General features: G+C 42.3%; 2 protein-coding genes across 2 annotated transcripts; both read left to right on the forward strand.

The window, feature by feature from the left end:
* Positions 1–960, forward strand: LOC137029556 (olfactory receptor 13C2-like). The gene has a single exon (XM_067399166.1). The coding sequence runs from the start codon at positions 1–3 to the stop codon at positions 958–960; it is 960 nt and encodes a 319-aa protein (XP_067255267.1).
* A 12,632-nt stretch (positions 961–13,592) lies between these two features.
* LOC137028332 (olfactory receptor 7A40-like) lies at positions 13,593–16,722 on the forward strand. The gene is made up of 3 exons (XM_067397096.1): positions 13,593–14,526; positions 15,145–15,166; positions 16,644–16,722. The coding sequence occupies exons 1-3, from the start codon at positions 13,593–13,595 to the stop codon at positions 16,720–16,722; spliced, it is 1,035 nt and encodes a 344-aa protein (XP_067253197.1).
* The last annotated feature ends 3,010 nt before the right edge of the window (positions 16,723–19,732 follow it).

The raw sequence follows: 19,732 nt of genomic DNA on the forward strand, positions 1-19,732 counted from the left end.
ATGAATGAAGATTTCGCTGAAAACAGGAATATTTCCATTCCATCTTATTTCTATATTAGTGGTTTTTCTGGTATACCTCACGTGAGATACTATTATATATTCTTGTTTTTTGTATACATTATTACTGTGCTTGGAAACTCCTGCCTCATGTTTGTTATCATTATAGACCGAAATCTTCACACTCCTAAATATATCGCTGTCTTTAATTTATCACTGACAGATGTTTGTGAGAGTACCGCTGTGATCCCTCAGCTACTGGACACATTTTTATTTGGGAATCAGTTGATCCCATATGGATTGTGTTTGTGTAATATGTTCTCTGTCTTTTTATTTCTTTCAACACAGTCACTAACGCTAGCTGTTCTGTCTTTTGATAGATTCATAGCCATTTGTTTACCACTGAGGTATCATATGATTGTGACCCATAGATCAATGCTTGTTATAATTGCAGTCACATGGGCAGTGGCACTGTTTGTGATAATTACTGCTACAATTTTCATTAGTAGACTTTCTTTCTGCAGAGTTATTGTCATCATAAACAGTTTCTACTGTGATCATGGGCCTATATTTCGTTCTGCCTGTAGCAATAATTTTCCAAGTTATGTGATAAGCAATTTGAACCCGATAGTGATTCTCGGGTTTCCAGCATTTTTTATTATCTTTTCATATACATGCATAGCTGTAACATTGTTCAGAATCACAACCCCACAAGATCGTCAAAGAGCCACAAAGACATGTACTGCTCATTTAACATTAGTGGCCATATTTTATGTACCCATCACTTTTACATATGCACTTTCGTCCATTATTAACACTAACACAAGGATCATCAATCTCTCTCTGACCTCAGCGCTTCCTCCAATGCTTAACCCTATAATCTACACATTCATGACGGAGGAGTTCATGGTGTCTGTGAAAAGGCTTCTTAAACGGAGAATCATATTCCCATCTTCAAAATAAACCTCTTCATCTAAATTGTAATTACATTATTACTATTAGACACTTTTGTGTTTTTTTTTCTGTTAATGTTTAGAATAATGTATGCTTCTATAATATCACAGGTTCTGTAAAAAGCCAGACAACAGGTATCATGACCTCGTTAACAAATTTTGAAACCACTAACAAACTACTGTAATGTAAAAGCCACAATTTACATTATGAAATAAATAAATAAAAAAAAATAAAAAAAATAATGTGAAGGTTAAATCATTGTTCCTTTAGTGTGTATTTCTTTTGTTCCTTCCATCTGTCATACATTGAAGGAATGCACTGTGGCCAAGAAGCAAAAACAAGAGACAATAACAGTATTTGATTTTATGTAACCAGTTATATTTATATAATAAATTTACTTACTTTTAGTTAGTGATTACAAATAATATTAAATAAATGCATAACATACAAAAAAAAAAAAAAAAAAAGACTGGCGGAAATGGCTGACAAACAAAACCTGCAAAATTAAAGTAAAATATCCAAATTTAAATAAACCTTTTACAAAAAACAAAACAAAAAAGTCTTTATTTTAAAGACTGCCAGGGTTATTGTGGGGGGGATCGTGTATATATATATATATATATCTTTTAATATGGTTTCATAATATTTTCTGCATAATGATACTATATTGTATCATTATGCAAAAAATATTTAAGTGTATGTTATGTTTGTTTGTTAAATGTGCTGTAAAATTCAATAAAAATATGTTAAAAAAATCTTTATTTCACAGTCTTGTATATGTTGCTGTTCCATTTTATGTATATACAATTTGTTTGATCGATTTTGATACTTGACTTTTATTTCCATTTCTTTTTTTCCCCCTCCTTTTCTGTTTTAACCTCTGATTTACTGTAAAGCACTTTGGATTAACTATAGTTGTGTTAAATTTGTGCTATATAAATAAAATTTGACTTGACTTGACTTGACTTGACATTACTGTTCAGCACAATGGTAACCTCATAAAACTCAAGACAATACAGAAACCCTTTAAATCCCAACATAATAGAACATTAAACACTAACAGATCTCAGCAGAGGATGATTACACAACTACAAAACAACAGATTCACTTATTAAAAACTAGTTTGACTTTATTTATTGAGAATTAACCGAGATGTTGATGTCTTATTGACAATAATAGTTTAGTTTGAAGTCAGCATTATAGTTTTTAGTGTTTTTGTTAATTGGGCTCTTGACTTAATAAATAATGTGATGTAAATGTATATATAGTAATAACTGTGTATATAAATCATGTTTGTTGAAGCATGGTGAGCAAAGAGAAACCAAGGTGATGGTGGCCACTTGTTGATGATGTAATCTTCATCATCAATTGCTTAAACACATTTCTTGAAATTGTGCCTCCTTTTCTCAAACCTCTAAACATAAATCCATAACTTCTAACCAAATTCCCCAAACTTCAGGTCAAAATGAAGCTCTAAACATAAAATCATTCAATCTTACTGAAAAAAAACAAACTCATGCCCTCATACAAAACACATAAACCCTCAAAAACACATACACTACAGTATAGTCTTAGTGAGATCAATTCAAAACACTGTTACAAAAACCTCCTTTTGGCAATCAGTATCATTTTACAGATCAATGTCTATCACAGTTATACAACATAAATAGAGCAGATATATGTTATATATAGCAGATACAGTGAAATTCAACAGTAAGTTTTAAGAAAAGTTTATCTTCATTACACTGTAAAGAGATCTTTCAGTAGATGAAAAGAAAAGTTGAAATATTAAAGAACTGAACATAAATCACAGAACAGTAAAAACAAACAAACAAACAAACAAACAAACAAACAAACAAACAAAACAATACATCATCCTCGACCAAATTACAGTACTTGTAATGACCGTATTTGCCATACTAGTTTCTTAGTTTTCTGACAAAAGACTTTCTCTCCCTCCCTTCAGTTCTTCAAAAATATGAAACATAAGAAGTACTTATGGCTATAAATCAATTTGACAGTTATGCGTTTGAGGGCGAACAACATGTGCTCCAGTACTTACTGTACATAGAATAGTGAAATTTCTCTCATCTAAACTGCTGCTACTGTGTACTGTAATCATACTGTGTGTGTAAGTAGTATAAAAACCCTGTAGATGAGCCTGTAGACCCACTGCCCTCATGGTCTTTCCTACACAAGAACACGGTCAACTATAGTGATTTTATCAACTATTTATATTATCCTGAGAATCGGACTGATGTGTCATCAGTTTTGCTATTCAATGTTTACACATGGATATGTGCCGTTTGAGTTCACAGTGTGAAACTTGAGTTAATTATATTATGTGTTTTCTGAATGAGAACACGGTTAAACCTGTGCTCAATGATGGCATTTTTGTGTAAAGCTTTGAGAAAACATTGAGAAAATGTGTGTGAAAACAGGTGAAATGTATCGTCTTGGTAAGCCAGGGCGATGGCATCCACTATCCATTGGGCCATCCTCTGCTTGGAGACAGCCTTTCCCTTCTGCTGGCCTCCATAACAGACAAAGAGCTGGTCTGAGGTCCTAAAGCTTTGAGTTCTGTCTATATACAGTCGGACTGGACAGAGCAAAGCCAGGGCTGGGTCTGCCTCCTCCGAGGGCAGTGCTTGCAGGCTCACTACCTGGTCCCTGAAGGGAGTGGTAGGAACCTTGGGCACATAGCCAGGCTCGATTCGCCGACCGAAAATAACTGCAGGTCCCCTCCCCTCTTGATGGAGGTCAATGCAACCAGCAGCAAAGTCTTCAGAGACATAATCTTTAAGTCTGCTGATTTCAAGGGCTCAAAGGGAGCAATCTGAAGTGCTTGAAGCACCAGAGCGAGGTCCCAAGAGGGTATGGAGGGAGGTCGAGGAGGATTTAACCGTCTCGCCCCCCTAAGGAACCTGACGACCAGGTCGTGCTGACCAACAGTTTTGCCATTTATGCAGCTTACACAAGTAGATTCACGTCTTTTTAAAAATGTCGTTCTACTTGTGTGTTTCTGGATACGGTCGTTATGACCTCGTTAGCAGCAGTGTGGACTTTGAGGGTGGAGGGAGACAGCCTACGCTCCAACCCTTGCTGCAAGAAGGACAGCACGACCCTGATCATCTTGTAGACGGTGCACGTGCTGAAGTGATGGTGTTAAATACCTCAGGGGTAAGTCACCTAGAACCTTCGCATCCCGTCCAGGGACCAGACATGGAGTTTCCAGAGGTCTGGACGCGGGTGCCAAAGAGTGCCCCGTCTCTGAGAAAGAAGGTCCTTCCTCAGAGGAATGGGCCAGGGAGGGGCTGTCGCGAGGAGTGAGGTTCCACGTCTGGACAGAGGGAGCAGTCAAGGCTTTGGTTACCCGCTGCTCGCTGCTGTCCGCTGGCGAAAGAAGAAGGGAATGAGAGTGGTGAGGTGCTTGCCCTCCCACTGCTCTCCGAGCCCTCTTCAGACCCGGAGATGAAGGAAACTGCTCTTTCATTGAAAATTTGGGTACCGCTGGCTGTTGGGCCAGCGGCGGAACACAAACAGACATAAACAAAGGATTCTCCACCCGGCCCTCCTCCAGGGGAGGGAGCAGTGCAGTCACCACCTCCCAAAGAGCAGTCCTCTCCATCTCCGGGTCGCCCGTCCTAGGGCCACTTGTTCTTGGATTTGCCGCCCTTCTTGGCGGGGGCCTGGACAGGCTGGGCACCCCGACCACAACCGGCTCCACGGCGCCACTTGGGTGGAGGCTGCAGCTGAGGCGCGGGAGCCGGAGGTGCTGCGGGCGGTGGGGGTGCAGCAGCTGACGGCCTCGGCAGGATGTGGGATATGGCCTCAGACTGCTTCTGGACAGCCGAGAACTGCTGGGCAAAGTTCTCTGCGGCGTCGCTGAAGAGGCCGGTCTGGGACACGGGGGAATTAAGGGACCTGACTTTGTCGGTATCCCTCATGTCCGGCGAGACACAGCCAGAGATGGCGTTCCTGAACCACCAGAGTGGACATCGCACGACCCACTGACCGCACCGTGAGGTCCGTCGCAGCACAAAGTTCCTGAAGAACTTGTGGGTTATGACCACCCTCGTGCAGGTCCTTCAGTGCCTTGGCCTGATGGACCTGCAGCAACGCCATAGCGTGCAGGGCAGAAGTGGCTTCCCCAAAGGCCTGATAAGCCTTGCCGGTAAGATCCGACGAGTACTTACAGGCCCGGGAAGGGAGAGACGGCTCCCCCCGCCAGGTGGAGTTAGGGCACAGTTGCATAGCAACGGCCCGTTCCACAGGGGGTATGCACGTGTATCCTTTAGCGCTCCGCCGTCAAGGGTGTTGAGGGAGGAGGTACCACAACTCGGTTTCGGGCAGCAAAAGGTGCCGTCCACGAGCCAGTGAGTTCTTCATGCACTTCCGGGAAGAAGGGCACTGGGGTGGGGGCTGAGAACCAGTCCTGGCCACCCCGAGATACCAATCGTCCAGCCTCGAGGGTTCGGGACACAGAGGAGGATTCCACACGAGCCCGATCCTGCTGGCGAATCGGGCACAATTGTCACTCCAGAAGGAGGCAGCTGCGCCGAATCGTCATCCCCAGAAGTTTCAGGCTCACCCTCCGATGCAGCAATCGACATCCTGTCATCCTGGGGAGCCCCGAAAAGTTGAAATATTAAAGAACTGAACATAAATCACAGAACAGTAAAAACAAACAAACAAACAAACAAACAAACAAACAAACAAAACAATACATCATCCTCGACCAAATTACAGTACTTGTAATGACCGTATTTGCCATACTAGTTTCTTAGTTTTCTGACAAAAGACTTTCTCTCCCTCCCTTCAGTTCTTCAAAAATATGAAACATAAGAAGTACTTATGGCTATAAATCAATTTGACAGTTATGCGTTTGAGGGCGAACAACATGTGCTCCAGTACTTACTGTACATAGAATAGTGAAATTTCTCTCATCTAAACTGCTGCTACTGTGTACTGTAATCATACTGTGTGTGTAAGTAGTATAAAAACCCTGTAGATGAGCCTGTAGACCCACTGCCCTCATGGTCTTTCCTACACAAGAACACGGTCAACTATAGTGATTTTATCAACTATTTATATTATCCTGAGAATCGGACTGATGTGTCATCAGTTTTGCTATTCAATGTTTACACATGGATATGTGCCGTTTGAGTTCACAGTGTGAAACTTGAGTTAATTATATTATGTGTTTTCTGAATGAGAACACGGTTAAACCTGTGCTCAATGATGGCATTTTTGTGTAAAGCTTTGAGAAAACATTGAGAAAATGTGTGTGAAAACAGGTGAAATGTATCGTCTTGGTAAGCCAGGGCGATGGCATCCACTATCCATTGGGCCATCCTCTGCTTGGAGACAGCCTTTCCCTTCTGCTGGCCTCCATAACAGACAAAGAGCTGGTCTGAGGTCCTAAAGCTTTGAGTTCTGTCTATATACAGTCGGACTGGACAGAGCAAAGCCAGGGCTGGGTCTGCCTCCTCCGAGGGCAGTGCTTGCAGGCTCACTACCTGGTCCCTGAAGGGAGTGGTAGGAACCTTGGGCACATAGCCAGGCTCGATTCGCCGACCGAAAATAACTGCAGGTCCCCTCCCCTCTTGATGGAGGTCAATGCAACCAGCAGCAAAGTCTTCAGAGACATAATCTTTAAGTCTGCTGATTTCAAGGGCTCAAAGGGAGCAATCTGAAGTGCTTGAAGCACCAGAGCGAGGTCCCAAGAGGGTATGGAGGGAGGTCGAGGAGGATTTAACCGTCTCGCCCCCCTAAGGAACCTGACGACCAGGTCGTGCTGACCAACAGTTTTGCCATTTATGCAGCTTACACAAGTAGATTCACGTCTTTTTAAAAATGTCGTTCTACTTGTGTGTTTCTGGATACGGTCGTTATGACCTCGTTAGCAGCAGTGTGGACTTTGAGGGTGGAGGGAGACAGCCTACGCTCCAACCCTTGCTGCAAGAAGGACAGCACGACCCTGATCATCTTGTAGACGGTGCACGTGCTGAAGTGATGGTGTTAAATACCTCAGGGGGTAAGTCACCTAGAACCTCCGCGTCCCGTCAAGGGACCAGACATGGAGTTTCCAGAGGTCTGGACGCGGGTGCCAAAGAGTGCCCCGTCTCTGAGAAAGAAGGTCCTTCCTCAGAGGAATGGGCCAGGGAGGGGCTGTCGCGAGGAGTGAGGTTCCACGTCTGGACAGAGGGAGCAGTCAAGGCTTTGGTTACCCGCTGCTCGCTGCTGTCCGCTGGCGAAAGAAGAAGGGAATGAGAGTGGTGAGGTGCTTGCCCTCCCACTGCTCTCCGAGCCCTCTTCAGACCCGGAGATGAAGGAAACTGCTCTTTCATTGAAAATTTGGGTACCGCTGGCTGTTGGGCCAGCGGCGGAACACAAACAGACATAAACAAAGGATTCTCCACCCGGCCCTCCTCCAGGGGAGGGAGCAGTGCAGTCACCACCTCCCAAAGAGCAGTCCTCTCCATCTCCGGGTCGCCCGTCCTAGGGCCACTTGTTCTTGGATTTGCCGCCCTTCTTGGCGGGGGCCTGGACAGGCTGGGCACCCCGACCACAACTGGCTCCACGGCGCCACTTGGGTGGAGGCTGCAGCTGAGGCGCGGGAGCCGGAGGTGCTGCGGGCGGTGGGGGTGCAGCAGCTGACGGCCTCGGCAGGATGTGGGATATGGCCTCAGACTGCTTCTGGACAGCCGAGAACTGCTGGGCAAAGTTCTCTGCGGCGTCGCTGAAGAGGCCGGTCTGGGACACGGGGGAATTAAGGGACCTGACTTTGTCGGTATCCCTCATGTCCGGCGAGACACAGCCAGAGATGGCGTTCCTGAACCACCAGAGTGGACATCGCACGACCCACTGACCGCACCGTGAGGTCCGTCGCAGCACAAAGTTCCTGAAGAACTTGTGGGTTATGACCACCCTCGTGCAGGTCCTTCAGTGCCTTGGCCTGATGGACCTGCAGCAACGCCATAGCGTGCAGGGCAGAAGTGGCTTCCCCAAAGGCCTGATAAGCCTTGCCGGTAAGATCCGACGAGTACTTACAGGCCCGGGAAGGGAGAGACGGCTCCCCCCGCCAGGTGGAGTTAGGGCACAGTTGCATAGCAACGGCCCGTTCCACAGGGGGTATGCACGTGTATCCTTTAGCGCTCCGCCGTCAAGGGTGTTGAGGGAGGAGGTACCACAACTCGGTTTCGGGCAGCAAAAGGTGCCGTCCACGAGCCAGTGAGTTCTTCATGCACTTCCGGGAAGAAGGGCACTGGGGTGGGGGGCTGAGAACCAGTCCTGGCCACCCCGAGATACCAATCTTCCAGCCTCGAGGGTTCGGGACACAGAGGAGGATTCCACACGAGCCCGATCCTGCTGGCGAATCGGGCACAATTGTCACTCCAGAAGGAGGCAGCTGCGCCGAATCGTCATCCCCAGAAGTTTCAGGCTCACCCTCCGATGCAGCAATCGACATCCTGTCATCCTGGGGAGCCCCGAAAAGTTGAAATATTAAAGAACTGAACATAAATCACAGAACAGTAAAAACAAACAAACAAACAAACAAACAAACAAACAAACAAAACAATACATCATCCTCGACCAAATTACAGTACTTGTAATGACCGTATTTGCCATACTAGTTTCTTAGTTTTCTGACAAAAGACTTTCTCTCCCTCCCTTCAGTTCTTCAAAAATATGAAACATAAGAAGTACTTATGGCTATAAATCAATTTGACAGTTATGCGTTTGAGGGCGAACAACATGTGCTCCAGTACTTACTGTACATAGAATAGTGAAATTTCTCTCATCTAAACTGCTGCTACTGTGTACTGTAATCATACTGTGTGTGTAAGTAGTATAAAAACCCTGTAGATGAGCCTGTAGACCCACTGCCCTCATGGTCTTTCCTACACAAGAACACGGTCAACTATAGTGATTTTATCAACTATTTATATTATCCTGAGAATCGGACTGATGTGTCATCAGTTTTGCTATTCAATGTTTACACATGGATATGTGCCGTTTGAGTTCACAGTGTGAAACTTGAGTTAATTATATTATGTGTTTTCTGAATGAGAACACGGTTAAACCTGTGCTCAATGATGGCATTTTTGTGTAAAGCTTTGAGAAAACATTGAGAAAATGTGTGTGAAAACAGGTGAAATGTATCGTCTTGGTAAGCCAGGGCGATGGCATCCACTATCCATTGGGCCATCCTCTGCTTGGAGACAGCCTTTCCCTTCTGCTGGCCTCCATAACAGACAAAGAGCTGGTCTGAGGTCCTAAAGCTTTGAGTTCTGTCTATATACAGTCGGACTGGACAGAGCAAAGCCAGGGCTGGGTCTGCCTCCTCCGAGGGCAGTGCTTGCAGGCTCACTACCTGGTCCCTGAAGGGAGTGGTAGGAACCTTGGGCACATAGCCAGGCTCGATTCGCCGACCGAAAATAACTGCAGGTCCCCTCCCCTCTTGATGGAGGTCAATGCAACCAGCAGCAAAGTCTTCAGAGACATAATCTTTAAGTCTGCTGATTTCAAGGGCTCAAAGGGAGCAATCTGAAGTGCTTGAAGCACCAGAGCGAGGTCCCAAGAGGGTATGGAGGGAGGTCGAGGAGGATTTAACCGTCTCGCCCCCCTAAGGAACCTGACGACCAGGTCGTGCTGACCAACAGTTTTGCCATTTATGCAGCTTACACAAGTAGATTCACGTCTTTTTAAAAATGTCGTTCTACTTGTGTGTTTCTGGATACGGTCGTTATGACCTCGTTAGCAGCAGTGTGGACTTTGAGGGTGGAGGGAGACAGCCTACGCTCCAACCCTTGCTGCAAGAAGGACAGCACGACCCTGATCATCTTGTAGACGGTGCACGTGCTGAAGTGATGGTGTTAAATACCTCAGGGGGTAAGTCACCTAGAACCTCCGCGTCCCGTCCAGGGACCAGACATGGAGTTTCCAGAGGTCTGGACGCGGGTGCCAAAGAGTGCCCCGTCTCTGAGAAAGAAGGTCCTTCCTCAGAGGAATGGGCCAGGGAGGGGCTGTCGCGAGGAGTGAGGTTCCACGTCTGGACAGAGGGAGCAGTCAAGGCTTTGGTTACCCGCTGCTCGCTGCTGTCCGCTGGCGAAAGAAGAAGGGAATGAGAGTGGTGAGGTGCTTGCCCTCCCACTGCTCTCCGAGCCCTCTTCAGACCCGGAGATGAAGGAAACTGCTCTTTCATTGAAAATTTGGGTACGCGGAACACAAACAGACATAAACAAAGGATTCTCCACCCGGCCCTCCTCCGGGGGAGGGAGCAGTGCAGTCACCACCTCCCAAAGAGCAGTCCTCTCCATCTCCGGGTCGCCCGTCCTAGGGCCACTTGTTCTTGGATTTGCCGCCCTTCTTGGCGGGGGCCTGGACAGGCTGGGCACCCCGACCACGACCGGCTCCACGGCGCCACTTGGGTGGAGGCTGCAGCTGAGGCGCGGGAGCCGGAGGTGCTGCGGGCGGTGGGGGTGCAGCAGCTGACGGCCTCGGCAGGATGTGGGATATGGCCTCAGACTGCTTCTGGACAGCCGAGAACTGCTGGGCAAAGTTCTCTGCGGCGTCGCTGAAGAGGCCGGTCTGGGACACGGGGGAATTAAGGGACCTGACTTTGTCGGTATCCCTCATGTCCGGCGAGACACAGCCAGAGATGGCGTTCCTGAACCACCAGAGTGGACATCGCACGACCCACTGACCGCACCGTGAGGTCCGTCGCAGCACAAAGTTCCTGAAGAACTTGTGGGTTATGACCACCCTCGTGCAGGTCCTTCAGTGCCTTGGCCTGATGGACCTGCAGCAACGCCATAGCGTGCAGGGCAGAAGTGGCTTCCCCAAAGGCCTGATAAGCCTTGCCGGTAAGATCCGACGAGTACTTACAGGCCCGGGAAGGGAGAGACGGCTCCCCCCGCCAGGTGGAGTTAGGGCACAGTTGCATAGCAACGGCCCGTTCCACAGGGGGTATGCACGTGTATCCTTTAGCGCTCCGCCGTCAAGGGTGTTGAGGGAGGAGGTACCACAACTCGGTTTCGGGCAGCAAAAGGTGCCGTCCACGAGCCAGTGAGTTCTTCATGCACTTCCGGGAAGAAGGGCACTGGGGTGGGGGGCTGAGAACCAGTCCTGGCCACCCCGAGATACCAATCGTCCAGCCTCGAGGGTTCGGGACACAGAGGAGGATTCCACACGAGCCCGATCCTGCTGGCGAATCGGGCACAATTGTCACTCCAGAAGGAGGCAGCTGCGCCGAATCGTCATCCCCAGAAGTTTCAGGCTCACCCTCCGATGCAGCAATCGACATCCTGTCATCCTGGGGAGCCCCGAAGGATACGGATGGTACACACCGCTGGGGTGGTCCACCGCATTCCCCCGGCAGCTCTACTGGCTGCGGAGTGCAGGAGGGATGAGGGTTCCTAGGGGGTTGGTTCCCCAAAGGAAGCGCGCTCACCGTGATCCTCAGATCACCAGGACCGCTGCCCGAAGCAACCCTCTGAGGAGGATTGGATCGAGGCAACGGAACTGGGACTCCGCCCCTTTGCAGGAGCTGGAGTCTAGATCGCAACTCCGCGATGGTCATCTTCCCACAATGGGTACATGACTCATCCACAAACGCTGCCTCAGCGTGCTTTAAGCCCAGGCACGTGATACAGTGACAGATAACGACCGTATCCAGAAACACACAAGTAGAACGACATCTTTAAAAAGACGTGAATCTACTTGTGTAAGCTCTTTTAGGACTGCTCTTTTCAGGTGCCGAAGCACGCAGGGGAATGACCGCTGCAACACAGACAGGAAATAGTGCAGCCTGCCGTGTGCTCTCTCTCTCTTAGTAGCCGCCCTCTTACCAGCTGTGAAAACAGCTTTTGAGCGCTCAAAGCGCACCGTTCACCAGCTGTGAGAACGGCTTTTATACTGGCTTGCTCTTTTCAAAAGGCAAAACAAATCCGAAAGTGAAAGCAAAAGAGAGCGGTCCCGCTGCAGTGCTGTCCGCCTGCACCAAACAGAAAGAGAGATCAACCAAAAAAAGCTTTCTGGACATGTAGTCGTCACACACGCTCGTAGAAAACCACTGTTTGAAACACGTCGAACGTGACCGACTGAATGGGAACTTTGTTTCTAGAACTGAAAGAACCATTTAGGAAATTGTGTCAAATGAAGCAGTTATAGTGTGTTAGCAATTGAGAAAAACTATAATACCCAGAGGGTATATATAGAATATATTATATATGAATATATTACCTGCAATATTTTAGACACACAGGCATCAAGAATCAGTGTATGAATCTCAACAATGGTGACATTCAACAAATAAAAAGTTAATCTGTTTATTTGAATTATTTGTTGATTGTAACCATTGTTGAGATTCATACACTGATTCTTGAATTCTATGTGTGTCTGGATGATTTGACAAGTCAAAACCACCTAATGAGTTTTTTCAAAATATCATGACATTTTTGGTTATCATGTGGTGGTACTCTAGGGGTATAATACACAATAATATAAAATTAATAAGTCATGGAAATGATTAGATTCTGAATAAAATCAATGAATTTGACCACTACATGATGATTACATCATCATTAGTTAACCAACTGTGTTTTTGCTAGCTTCAGCTTGACGCAGTTATCATTTTAACGTCCAGCACCCATGTTGTTTAAATAGCAAATGTATTTGCGCCCATCTGTTCGCCCATGGCGCATTCAGCCGCATTGTTGCCGTGTTGCTGTTTTGAGGCAACTGAAAACAACTGTGCCATTGACTGTAGACCAGGTTTTGGCTGGTCAATAGTGCACTCATTTTCAGTTGTAGTATTTTATTTATTTATTTATTTTGTTATTTAAAGGGCTTGTTAGTAATATGTGCCTATAGGTGGGTGTACAACACGCATACTCTGCTTGTTACACACACATGGATGCGCAGCAGCACACAAACATGCCAAATATTAAAAATAAAAGGATAACAATGTAAAAGATTATTTTTATGTACATAAAGATAAAAATGCCTACATGTCATAATGGATAGTCATTGTATGTATTAGAATTACCTATTTGCAGTAAGGACGAATGAAGTTGGCTTATTATTAGGGCCCTATATCATCAAGAAGTCTCCGACATCACCTCATGTTCTCTTAAAATCTAAAATTTAAGAATTTTAGAAAATGTAACCTTAAACATTATGGAGCACCAAATGATTAGCAGTATAAAACTTTCTCCTCTCTATGGATTAGTATCAGTGACAGTGCCAGTTCTGTGCTGTGAATGGTCAGCTGACAAGTCCAGTGAGACCTGGCATTTGTAGTACAACTGATCGACTGAAGGATATATAGTTCAGTATGTAACAAGCCAGGGAAAGTCTTTTTTTACTTTACAGTGCTGTGTGCCTGTATACAGCAGAAGTCCTCTTCACCTTTTTGTGAGTACAAAATTTTAAAGATGTGTATTAACCTTAACAATCATAATTGCTTTTAATGAAAATCATTAGAACATTTTCTGTCTATGTCAATATGTTGCTTGCCTTAAAATATATGCCGTACAGAAATGCCATGCCATTTCAAATGATTTCTTATATCAATGACTAAACACACTTATTTCTGCCCAGACAGGATGAACACAAGATCAGTGATTGAACTGACCATGAATCAAGATTTATCTGAAAACAGGAATATTTCTACCCCATCTTATTTCTATATCAGTGGTTTTTCTGGTATACCTCACATGAGATACTATTACATATTTCTGCTTTTTGTTTACATAATTTCTTTGCTTGGAAACTCCTGCCTCATGTTTGTTATAATTATGGACCGAAATCTTCACACTCCTAAATATATGTCTGTCTTTAACTTATCACTGACAGACATTTGTGAGAGTACGGCTGTGATCCCTCAGCTACTGGATACATTTTTGTTTGGGAATCAGCTGATCCCTTATGGATTATGCTTGTCCAATATGTTCTCCAATATTTTATTTTTTGCAGTGCAGTCACTGACTCTCGCTGTTCTCTCGTATGACAGATTAGTAGCTATTTGTTTACCACTGAGGTATCATATGATTGTGACCCATAGATCAATGCTTGTTATAATTAGTTCTTCATGGACACTAGCAATGTTGCTAACAATAACTGGAGCAATTTTCATGAGCAGACTTTCTTTCTGCAGAGTTATTGTCACTGTTAACAGTTTCTACTGTGATCACGGGCCTATATATCGTTCTGCATGTAACAATAATTTCCCAAGCTCTGTGATTGCCAGTTTGTTCCCGGCAATCATCCTTGGTTTCCCAGTATTTTTTATTATCTTTTCATATACATGCATAGCTGTAACATTGTTCAGAATCACAACCCCACAAGACCGTCAAAGAGCCACAAAGACATGTACTGCTCATTTAATATTAGTGGCCATATTTTATGTTCCCATCACTTTTACATATGCACTTTCATCCATTATTAACACTAACACAAGGATCATCAATCTCTCTCTGACCACTGTACTTCCTCCAATGCTTAACCCTATAATCTACACATTCATGACAGAAGAGTTCATGGTGTCTGTGAAAAGACTTCTTAAAAGACGCATCACATTTTTACCTTGGAAATCAATTTAAATATACCATTAATTTTATATTCTCTGTTGTGAAGTTCATTTTTAAAACAGTTCTTTATCATACAATAAATGTCTTTTTTTTAATTTTGAAGCACAAAATTGCCATTCATCATTTCTGTAGGCATTTTAGATGTTTTTTAATAAAGAGTTCTAAGCTTTGAATCAATTCAACCAGTACTGAAACATTTGTGACATTTAAAAACAAATTCCCATATTAAAGGTGAAGTGTGTAATTTCTATTATTTATTCATCTCATTTTTTTTTTTTTTCTTGTGAGTTTAAAAAAAGGGGGATGTTTTTTTTATTTGTGTGGGTGGCTCTCGTTGTAGAATTTATGTGCATTAAATATGCAACAGTGCTCCTCCATGAATATTAGTATTGTAATTTCACTGTTTTTCTGTAAAATAAATGTATTATTATTATTAAATAGTTCAATAAATATATTGCAGTACAATAGTATTATTATATATTTCTTTATGCATTTATTATTTTTTACTTTAATAAACTAAAAATAATATTGTTATAATAATAACAACTATTATTATTATATTGTATATTTATATTCAATGGGTTCCATTGTGGATGAAGTAGAGAGATTAACTTCGTCTTGTAATGATCCGTCTGTAACAGCAACATGTAGTGTGAGAAGAACAGTGATCCGATGACTTTTAAAATCGTGTAGTTTGTTCCTGGTATTAGTCTTGGAGTTTGTTAGGTGACACTTTACTTGAAGGGGTGTGCATACGACTGACATGACTCCTTCATAATCATGACATGACACATGTCATGAATAGGAAGGAGGTTTTATGAATGTTTATGACAACTGTCATTAAGTGTCATTCGCTCAGTTATGTCATTTTTAATGCAAAGATGACATTGTTTGAGATGTCCGAGTTATGACAACTTGACATAAACCAATGCATCATAACCTGTCAGTGTCTTTGTCATGACAACTTGACATCATTTAGCTTTATGTGTTAACATTACATTAAACTGTCATGTGTTTGGTTTTGACATTGGCTGTCATGAGGCCATTATAATAGTGTCATGAATATGTATCTTGAGCTCAAGTACAGTGGTACAAATTGAACTTGTCATTAAGTGACAATACTCTGACAAATAATTTTATAACAGCGTCATGACTATTTTTCATTTCATGTTTTTTTTGTTTTTTGTTTTTTTAAGTTTCCACCAACAGAAGTTCAGATAATAGACAATTTCAAATTTCTTAAAAAAGATGACACTGTTATAAAATAATGGTAACACTTTATTTTAGAGTCTTTTAACTAGTTGCTTATTACTATTAGCATTCATATGGCTAAAATATTGGCTATTTATTAGTACTTATAAAGCACATATTAATGCCTTATTCTGCATGACCTTATTCTACATTCTTAATCCTACCCAATACCTAAACCTAACAATTAACTATAATAAGCAGTAAATTAAGAGTTTATTGAGGGAAAAGTCATAGTTAATCATTTTTATATGTGTTCCCTATATTGAAGTGTTACCAAAATAATGTAATGTAATGTTAACCCATAGAGCTAAGTAGTTTTTTAAGTTTGATAATTAATCTGCTATGTCATGTTTATGACAGGTTATGATGTTTTGCTAATGTCAAGTTGTCATGACAAAGACACTGACATGTTATGATGCATTGGTTTATGTCAAGTTGTCGTAACAAAGACATCTCAAACAATGTCATCTTTGCATTAAAAATGACATAACTGAGCGAATGACACTTAATGACAGTTGTCATAAACATGCATAAACCCTCCATCATATTCATGACATGTGTCATGCCATGATTATGAAGGTGTCATGTCAGTCTTATGCACATCCCTTCAAGTAAAGTGTTACCGTTTGTTAACTTAAAAACTTTCATCTAACTGATTGTCTCAATTTTTTTGAGTTCTACCAACTCTTTACACTGCCAGATCTGAGCCACAAGTAGGCCATAGCAATGCCACATGTCGGCCAAGAGCAAAGAAATAAATCAGAACTGGACCTCATCTGAGCCACAAAATCTTTCTATATTGTTCATAGAATCATCTTAGCATTAACACCAGAATCACTGAAGGAGAGAAGAGAACAGAAAAAAGAGACCAACAGAAACACAAGAGCTACAGCTGGACTTCAGCCACAGCCTTGAAATAAACTGAAGATAAAGGAAAACATTTAATCTCTTCAGATCTCAGCTGAGGATGATTAAACAACTCCACAAATAGCATTACAGCTTCACATATTACTAACCAGACTGACTTTATTTCTGTCATTCATCTACATAAATTCTTACTTAGAATTAACAGAAGTTTAACACTAGTTTGTGTCATCATAATGGTGATTGGTGTTTCCATTAGTTGGGCTCTTAACTCTTAAAATATGTTTGTTTTCTCTGGCTGCTGTGACAGTGTGTTTGTCAATCACATTTGCAGTAGCAAAGAAAGCTGAAATTAGATCAGATTATATAGTTTTATAATCATCGTAAAATAGCCTTTATCACTGATGTCATTAGAATGTAATAATTGTGTTGTGCCATTAATACATTTACATTGCAAACCCTGTTTTATTGCAACATGAGCTCACACTGGAGAGTTGAAATCATGTTTGATATTTACGACTCTTATTGGGCTGCCTCTGACATAATACCCACGAAATCCAATGAGAACGAGCAAGCTTCAACTACCGGATGCTGCATGCTTCTTTAGCTTAAATTTGGCAGCCACAAACATGCCTCGAAAGTGGAGTTTTGAGACGTTGTTGTCTCAAGTTGTTTTTCAGAAGATCACCCATGTTCCTTTTTTCTATTTAGTTTTTTCACTCTAAAGCAGAATGTGTGGCAGGAGAGCCTGCTGACAACGTCGATTGTCCTCCACTTGTTTTTTTTTCTCAAGTCATGTTTGATGTCACTTAAAACACTCCAGTGAGAATATTCTTCAAGCATCACTCCATCTCCACCTTTACCCAGTAGGCACAGGATGTACTCTACAGGATGTAGCCCCTCTATAGCAGACAGCAAACCAAATCTGTTTACCACTTACGCTAAGATTATATGGGCACACAAACCTGTGAACCATTAATGGAAGTAACGACTAAAGATGTTACAACTGACCTCAGCCACAGCCTTAGATTAAATCAACTGAAAATTAAAGAAGACATAAATTACTAACCAGACTGACTATTTCTGTCAGATATCTACAGAAGTTTTTTTTCTGTGAATGTGCGAGACATCAGATGTATTAGCTGCTATAGGGAAATAACAAGAAGAATATCAAAGTAAATTGTAAAACTAAGGTGGAAAGGCACGCACAAAGCGAGTTTTTCTTTCTCACTTTTTTTTTCTTTCTTTTTCTTTTTCAGCTTTCTTTACAAAGTGACATTGCCAACTACTTGTCTTGCATAATACAACGTTTTTAGTCATTTGCTTTGATCCGTGTGAATGGGGATAGTTTTGATATTGTTGTCATCTGTACAATGAAAAACCCTCCCTATTTTTAGTACATCGTTGTTGTGTAAGTGTACCCTTAGTGTTAGTTTTTCTCTTGCTGCTGAAATTGTGTTAGCTGATGATGAAGAGGCTGTCATCATCTGGTGGTGTAATCTTACAAAGAGTGTTTTTTGTTTTAGTTTTTTGATAATGTAGATGTAATGCAGTTCATTTCAACTTAATAATAGTCTGTTATAGAATGCATTGTGGCATGAAGCATGTTACATTGTTGAGACTTATATTTTGGTGTCTGAGTGAGTCTAACAGGTGGTGCAAGTCAAAATGCTCAGTGCACAATTTAAAATTACTGTCTTGCTATAATTAATAATTATATATTTTGAGTGAATCCTAGTTGTCACCAGCCAGCTATATAATGATTATATCATTATCAAGTAAACAACATCAGCAGCTTCTCTTTTTTCTTTCCACAACAAACACAGTCACAGCATCCAAAGTACAAATAACTTTAACAACTCAAGAGTCAAACTGCACAACTAAAGCAAATACTGACCACCATAATGGTGACTGAAATGAAGTCAATCTGTTTAGTCAAAAGTGCTGGTAATGCTGTTTATGGAGTTGTTTAATCCTCCCCTGCTAAGATCTTGAAAGATTTAATTAATGTGAAGATTTGGTACTGCACATTTATAAATTCATTAAACATAAGCCAGTGATCTCAAAAACCTTGATTAGCTGGATCAGGTGTGTTTGATTAAAGGTTGGAACAAACCTGTGCAGAGCTGAGGCTCTCAAGGAATTAAGTTTGAGAAAAAGCCAATAATAATCTTTTGTGTCTTTACATACACAACACACATTTGTAAGTATTTCAGCCTAACCACGGGCTCTACTCTTCAGCACAATGCATGGTAACCCCAAAAACTCAGACATACCAGAAACCATTTTAAATTCCAAAATAATAGAACATTAAACATTATCTTCACCTATATTAATATTGAGAAAAACACATGAAATAACACTTAATTTCAACTTTGACCCTTCCTTTAACAGTCAGAAGCAAAGCATGCTGGGAACTAGAAATCTGCTGTTTACTATTTTTAATGTTTTTGAAAGAAGTCTCATAAAGCATGCATTTATTTGATCAAAAATACAGAAAAACAGTAATATTGTGAAATATTATTACAATTTAAAAATGGTTTTCTTTTATAATATACTTTAAAATGTTATTTCTGTGATGCAAAGCTGAAAACTGACATTACTCCAGACTTCAGTATCATATGGTCCTTCAGAAATCATTCTAATATGCTGATTTATTAACAGTGTTGGAAACTGTGCTGCTTAATATTTTTTGGAAACGTTGATACTTTTATTCAGGATTCATTGATGAATAAAACTTTAAAAACAACAAAATTTATTCAAAATAGAAATCTTTTCTAACAATATAAGCATTTACTATCACTTGTTATCAGCTTAACACATCTGTGACGAGCAGGGCGGGCGAGAGCCGTGAGGGAACGGCACGAGGCCGGTGACGCGAGCCGGCCTCGAGTCTCTCACGGAGGAGCTCCGGAGGCATAAAAGGAGGAGCGACTACAATGAAGGACGAGAGGACCAGGCCTGGACTTTATGTTATGTTTTATTATGTTTGTGTGGCCGGCAGACGTCCGCGAGGCTCTGCCGGCATTACTTTCATTTTGTTCTTTGTTTATTTTACATTAAAGTTTTGT

This window comes from Chanodichthys erythropterus, chromosome 10 (assembly GCF_024489055.1).
Source record: "Chanodichthys erythropterus isolate Z2021 chromosome 10, ASM2448905v1, whole genome shotgun sequence".
NCBI classification, from domain to species: domain Eukaryota; kingdom Metazoa; phylum Chordata; class Actinopteri; order Cypriniformes; family Xenocyprididae; genus Chanodichthys; species Chanodichthys erythropterus.

Excerpts from the sequence above, each read along its gene's own strand:
- LOC137028332 (XM_067397096.1), top strand. The coding sequence starts at position 13,593 with ATGAATCAAGATTTATCTGAAAACAGGAATATTTCTACCCCATCTTAT. Across the intron at positions 14,527-15,144 it reads GAAAAGACTTCTTAAAAGAC|GTAGAGAGATTAACTTCGTC; the intron begins GCATCACATTTT and ends ATTGTGGATGAA. Across the intron at positions 15,167-16,643 it reads AGAGAGATTAACTTCGTCTT|AGAAGAGAACAGAAAAAAGA; the intron begins GTAATGATCCGT and ends TCACTGAAGGAG.
- LOC137029556 (XM_067399166.1), top strand. The coding sequence starts at position 1 with ATGAATGAAGATTTCGCTGAAAACAGGAATATTTCCATTCCATCTTAT.